The sequence below is a fragment of the Carassius auratus genome, chromosome 41, assembly GCF_003368295.1.
Source record: "Carassius auratus strain Wakin chromosome 41, ASM336829v1, whole genome shotgun sequence".
NCBI lineage: Eukaryota > Metazoa > Chordata > Actinopteri > Cypriniformes > Cyprinidae > Carassius > Carassius auratus.
In genome coordinates this window covers 10,615,361-10,621,360 of record NC_039283.1, presented here as the reverse complement: position 1 = coordinate 10,621,360, position 6,000 = coordinate 10,615,361, and the positions used below count along the sequence as shown (strand labels likewise).

At 38.4% G+C, this 6,000-nt stretch overlaps 1 protein-coding gene across 1 annotated transcript; it reads right to left on the bottom strand.

Annotated features, from left to right (window-relative positions):
- Nucleotides 1–3,255: 3,255 nt before the first annotated feature.
- Nucleotides 3,256–5,449, bottom strand: LOC113060071 (trophoblast glycoprotein-like). Its single transcript, XM_026228888.1, has one exon. It carries the CDS (start codon nt 4,985–4,987, stop codon nt 3,839–3,841), a length of 1,149 nt encoding a protein of 382 aa, XP_026084673.1. The 5' UTR covers nt 4,988–5,449; the 3' UTR covers nt 3,256–3,838.
- Nucleotides 5,450–6,000: the final 551 nt, after the last annotated feature.

The following is a 6,000-nucleotide window of genomic DNA, read 5'->3' as shown; positions in this document are numbered from 1 at the left end:
TTATGTTTTTATATATATAATATTGAAATGTTCATATTTCATGTTTTCTTATATAAAATCAACATGTGTTGATGTGTGGATGGATAGAGAGAGACATTGTATTTACATTACATTTGTGTATGGAAAAATAATGCTTGCAAATTAAAAGTTTGAATTAAATCAATCAATTTTAGCTTGCAACCATGCATTTGCAGCTATATTTAAGTTGTGGTAATATGTCTCCAGATTTTGTTTTAAAAGTGCAGGTAACAGAAGGCTGGAAACAGAACTGACATCCCACTCACTAAAAATGAAAAGTGCATTCCAATCATCATTAATCAAACCCTTTCAGCTTGGAATTACAGTTCTGCTAGAGTTGACCTTTCTTTCTTTCAGGGTATTATTTCAAGGGTTTGATAACAGTGCTTTATCAGAATAAATGAAGGCCATTCTTTCCTTTCTGCAGGCACACGTCTCATTTTGTTCTCATGTTATCCCGGTGAAATCCAGAGAACTGGTCGCATTGGACTGCCAAAGCTGTCGACTCATATTTGTCTTCATTTATTGTTACAGCCATTTAATAAATCTCAGCAGGAAGGGATGAACATCTTTCCACAATATATTCTCAAAGCTTTGTAGAATCATCCATTACTGCTCCTAGTCAGCAAATCAATCATTCATGAAGGAGAAGAAGGGGGTGAAAGGAAGATCAAATGATCTCCTAAGGACTTTAAAAGCTGCGTTTTGAACCAACAAATCGTTTGAGACTGCAGGACATCTAGCCAGTAATACACAACACGTACTATAAGTCTTCATAACTTAGCATTACTTTTAAGATGGAGAATGTGGTTTAATGAATACTGGAATATGGTTCTACATGGATTGTAAAGGCTTTGTTCATCCAGAAAAGAAACTTCCATCATCATGTACTCACCATTAAGTTATTCCAAATTCCAAATATATTTCTTTTAGCAGCTGATTAAAGAAGAAGATACTTTGAAGAATGTAGATTGTCAAATAGTTGACAGTATACACCTGAAGATGAGTAAATGATCACTTTAAACTCTAAATTGTCTATAAAGTCATTATCTATGACCACAGTAAATACATAACATAGTTTTTTGGGTATGGGAAACGTTATTAAGATTAAATTTATGTTGTTGTCTATTACATGTAATCATTATATTAATTGGTAAAAGCAAGTAAGAGCAAAACTATGGAGTGTTTGAGAGAGATGAAGGCTAAAGGGTTACAAGATTTATTCAATTCTGTTTAATGATGCACATTAACTACACTCTTCACTTTCAATGAACTAAATTGGGGTTTTACAGATGAATCTATTAGTTCATCCACTGCCCGTTTTTGGCCATTATGGACTAATCAGTTTTATATGATTAGCTTGGCATTGTATCCTGATTTATGACTGTGAAATCATCAGTATTCATTACTTTTCAATGTACTATATATATTAAAACACAATAGGCTACGGTTGGTCACCTTACATAATGTATCAGGGAGAAGACATCCTCTTCCTGTGGGGTTAATAAGCTTCAGTGTGGACCAGATTTTGTAACATTTCACTGCGATGCAAGCCTAGACAAGCCCTGAAGTGAATGTCAGTCATGCGCTGGAGGATATGTATTCCCGCTTGTGCATTCAAAATAAAAGAACACTTAAAACATCAGTTGGCAATAGTTTTCTGCGTGGAAAAATGAATAGCAGATCAAAAGATGTCAAGTTGGGAAATAATCTAATTAATTTGGAGTCCAGGTTTAATATGCACAAGGGGTTATTAAGAGGCTGCAATGGTAAAGTGAAATCACGGCCCTCCTTTTAAAAGTTCTCCTGTCCTACCAAGCATATAAAAGTCTGCCGAGGGTCACCCGCCACATAGCGAGCGCATGAGGTCAAGATTGTCGCCGTGGAAACGTGTTCCCTCCCTGGAGAGGGGCGACCGTGGCCCGTCCTCTAGGGAAGGTGTGGCGATTCCTTGGAGTGTCATCGGCTGCCAGATTCAACCCAACACAAAGAGCCGCATCTCGTACGACCATTGAGCTCCTGCTCTGCTCTGCAGGCAAACGATGTCAACCAGCCGCTGAACAGAGCTGATGGTGCTGGTACAAATGCTTACCATGCAAGATTTCCAGAGAACTTGGTAGTAGTAACTCAAAAACATCAATTCTGAATAAACCAGACACAAACATGAGATCATAAAGCAAACACACCAGGCCAGAAACATACTGTGCACGTACACAGACGTGAAGACTTGGTCGACACATGATGCTGATTGCTTTGGTCTGGTGGTTTCAAGTATTTACTCTCAGAAGTGAACCAGATTATCTTTACCTACCTTTTTCTGGAGGATGTGTACATGCCTGACAGAGATGCCAAGAACAAATCCCAAGTAATGCACATACTGATACTTTCCTTGAATGCTAAATTAATAATGTATAGTAAACTCCATTGACCTCGTCAAAGATCAAGTCATGACATCCAAACCTCGAATATGGTTCAAACACAAATCACTATAACTCTACAGCAGACAAAACAAGGATCATTTTCGGTGTTAAGGTGGTTTAAATGGGAGGGAAATGTGACGTCAGCTGAAAGAGATGGCAAAATGATTGCACTTTAATAAAAATGATGAAGAGAAATTGCTTTTCTTTGGAATAACACGCTCAGACGAGACGAGGAGATATGCATTAAGAAGCCCATTTGGATTTCAGCGTTTCTTAATCATAAACATCATAGATAACAAGCTACTAAATGCTGGCTATTAAATCTGTTTCTGGAAATGATCAGTCATGACTGATGGTGCATGGATGTCTCTGCGACTGCCTTTTTAAAATGAACAGATGTTGTTGAATGTTATACAAATCTTTGAGTAGGTGTAGGTCCTGTTTTACCGTGGTCTATCCTCACGGCCTGAAGGATGACAAACAGCTTTGAAAAATAAATTCATACTGTTCTTCAGAGTGTGATACCAGGTGTGTGTGAGATAGATATTCAGTTTTAAAAACTTGATACTTAGTTTAAAGGTATTAGTTATTTAATTGATCAAATATGCATGATGCACGTTGTGCTGTAACTGTAGTACTCCAATGATTAATTATGTTAAAAGGCAGCAATTCAAGTTCTGATTTTTAATTTAAAAAAGTGTCTGTATCAGTAGCAATCATTAAGAAAATTACTAAAATTATTATACACATATAAAACATCTCTCGTCTCTTGTAATTATAATTTCTGAATGTAAAATCACTGGACTGGAGAGAAAAGATCAGTGCAAGACCTTTAATTCAACAGGGCATCCCCGAGAAAAGAGAGATCTATGTCCAGCCAACAAATGTAAACCAATAACTCATCATAAAAAAGTGGATATTGCCATCATTTTACATCAATGAAAAAATAGATAAAAACATGCATCGCAGTTTAAATAGTTTTTTTGCAGAAAAAAATTAACTATGTTATAAAAAAATAACATTACAGTTTGTTCTGTTATTTTGCAAAAGGATGGGTTACTCTGTAATTTCAAATTTCATCAGAAAACAACAGACTCCCTCCACAGTCCCATGCATTGTGCTTTTATAAAAATGGGAAATATGAATTTTCGTCACGTATGCACTTGATGTTCTTGATTCATGCGTTAACATTAACAACATTATAGCAACACACCAGCATATATGAGTGAGCCTGCAGCGAGCATAACAGGGTGGATGCTTACAGAATCCAGTTATAGTCCTATCTGACGAAAAAGAATGCATGTCACTGCAAACCTCTAGAGTTATATATGTATTCATGCAAAGCTAGCGTCCGATCATTGCATGCTAGTTGTACAAGCCAGTTCTCCAAATGTGTCTCTTCACACATCGGAGTTGAGGCTGAGGTTGGCCAGCTGTGGGTCAGAGTTGATCTCATATCTGTAATGGTATCCCTCCATATGATCTCTGCACGCGTCACGGATATTGTAGATCCATTTCTTGATCCCTTTCCTGTTAAGGTAAAGGACCAGAAGGAAGATGACCCCAATGAGGGCAAGAACCATCCCCAAGAACACATAGGAGGGCTCCAGCGCACGGTTCATCGCATCTCCTGCGTTACTCCAGCACGAGAGCTGTGATTGTTCCAGGTGTGAAAGTGGGACATTTTTTAATTCTGCCGGGTCAGAACAGGTTAGGTTTAATATGTCTACCACAAACTCATGTTTGGCCAACCAAATCAACATTTCCTCAATATTGCAATCACAGCGCCAGGGGTTTCCTGCGAGTCTGACTCGCAAATCAGGGAACGAACTGAGCTTCTCTAGGGTCACGTTGGGCAGGACTTTCAATGCATTGTCTCGTAAGTCCAACTCTTTAAGTGCCTGATTCAAAAATGTATTATTACTGAATGTAACAATGGAGTTGTTCCTCAAATCCAAAACAGTGAGGTCCAACAAACCTGTGAATATGCCTTCTGGAAGGAGCACCAGGTCATTACTGGATAAATCGAGATGAGAAACTTTGGGCAGGCTGTGATTGAAAAGATCTGCAAACTCGCCGATGTAGGAGTGATTGCGTAAGGATTTGCTGAGGTTTAGAACCTCAATCTTGTTGTCTTGAGGTAAAGCCTCAACGCTGAACTGTGAAATCCTGTTGTTGCTGAGGTCAAGTAAACGCAGACTTGGCAAGTTTTTAAACACCGTGGAGTCTAATTCCTCCACTTGGCTTCCAGACACATAAAGGTGTGTTAAATGTTCCAGCGGCCTGGGGAAAGATTCATTGTTCAGTTTCCTTATATCGTTCCCACTAATGTTAAGCACGGTGATGTTTTCTGGAAGGGGCTGTAGGACTGAGCTCAAGTTTTGGCTGACACAGTTCACCACCGTGGCATCGCACAAACACTGGGCAGGACATGAAGAAACTGTCGAGCAGGGACACGTCAGGAAGAGTAAAACACAGAGAATCAGGTTACACATGTTCTTTTGTTTTCTCTGAAGTTGAAGCAAATGCAGTAATACAACATCGGACATTCTGAAGCGATATAAATCAAACGGCGGAAATTGTTTTTCTCCACAGAGATAAAAGGAACGTGCTCGCGCTTCTCAAACGGCTGTTTCACACAAACTCTCACATCTTCTTCTTTGTTCTTTCATTCAGGATTCCTCCTTGGACTCTAAGCTTCCGGTGACAACAGAAAGCAAAATATCCGAGAAGCGTTTATTCTGATTCCGTCACTTCTTTCTCAAGTCCCGAACACAAAAATTAGTTTTTCCAAAAAGTAGTGTCCAATCCTTTGATCAAATCTTGTCAAAAAAATAAAATAAAGTCCGTTCTGTTAAAGTTCCTGATATTTAAAAAAGACACTGTAGATCCACGAACCCATAAATGTGTGATTAGTCGTGTCTTTGGCTCGGCATGTCACGGGCATCTCACTGTCCATCCTCGCGCTGCTCGCGCTGCTCGCTGTGAATGGTTCCCCCCACCCCCACCGGTCGCTCGATCCACGCTGAGCGCTGTTCACCGGACTCTACCATTCTGATCATGCGGGGGGCGTCGAGGACCACACACGACACACACAGATCCAGCACAGTTGTCCAGTTTTCCTAATGACACATTCTTTTACGGGAATGTTCAGGTAAATAAACAAGTAGTAACACATTCTTGCTATAAAACATTATAAACATGACACAACCGATAAACCACATAAGGACAAACTTCTATTAGGTATTTAATAAAGGTATACGAATGATGATGTTTCACTCTGTGTAAGTGTGTGTGTGTATATATATATATACGGGAATATATTTACGGGAATGTTCAGGTAAATAAACAAGTAGTAACACATTCTTGCTATAAAACATTATAAACATGACACAACCGATAAACCACATAAGGACAAACTTCTATTAGGTATTTAATAAAGGTATACGAATGATGATGTTTCACTCTGTGTAAGAGTGTGTGTGTGTATATATATATATATATATATATATATATATATATATATATATATATATATATATATATATATATATATATATAT

What these genes read in the sequence shown, in the direction of transcription:
- LOC113060071 (XM_026228888.1), bottom strand. Translation starts at nt 4,987, where the DNA reads ATGTCCGATGTTGTATTACTGCATTTGCTTCAACTTCAGAGAAAACAA.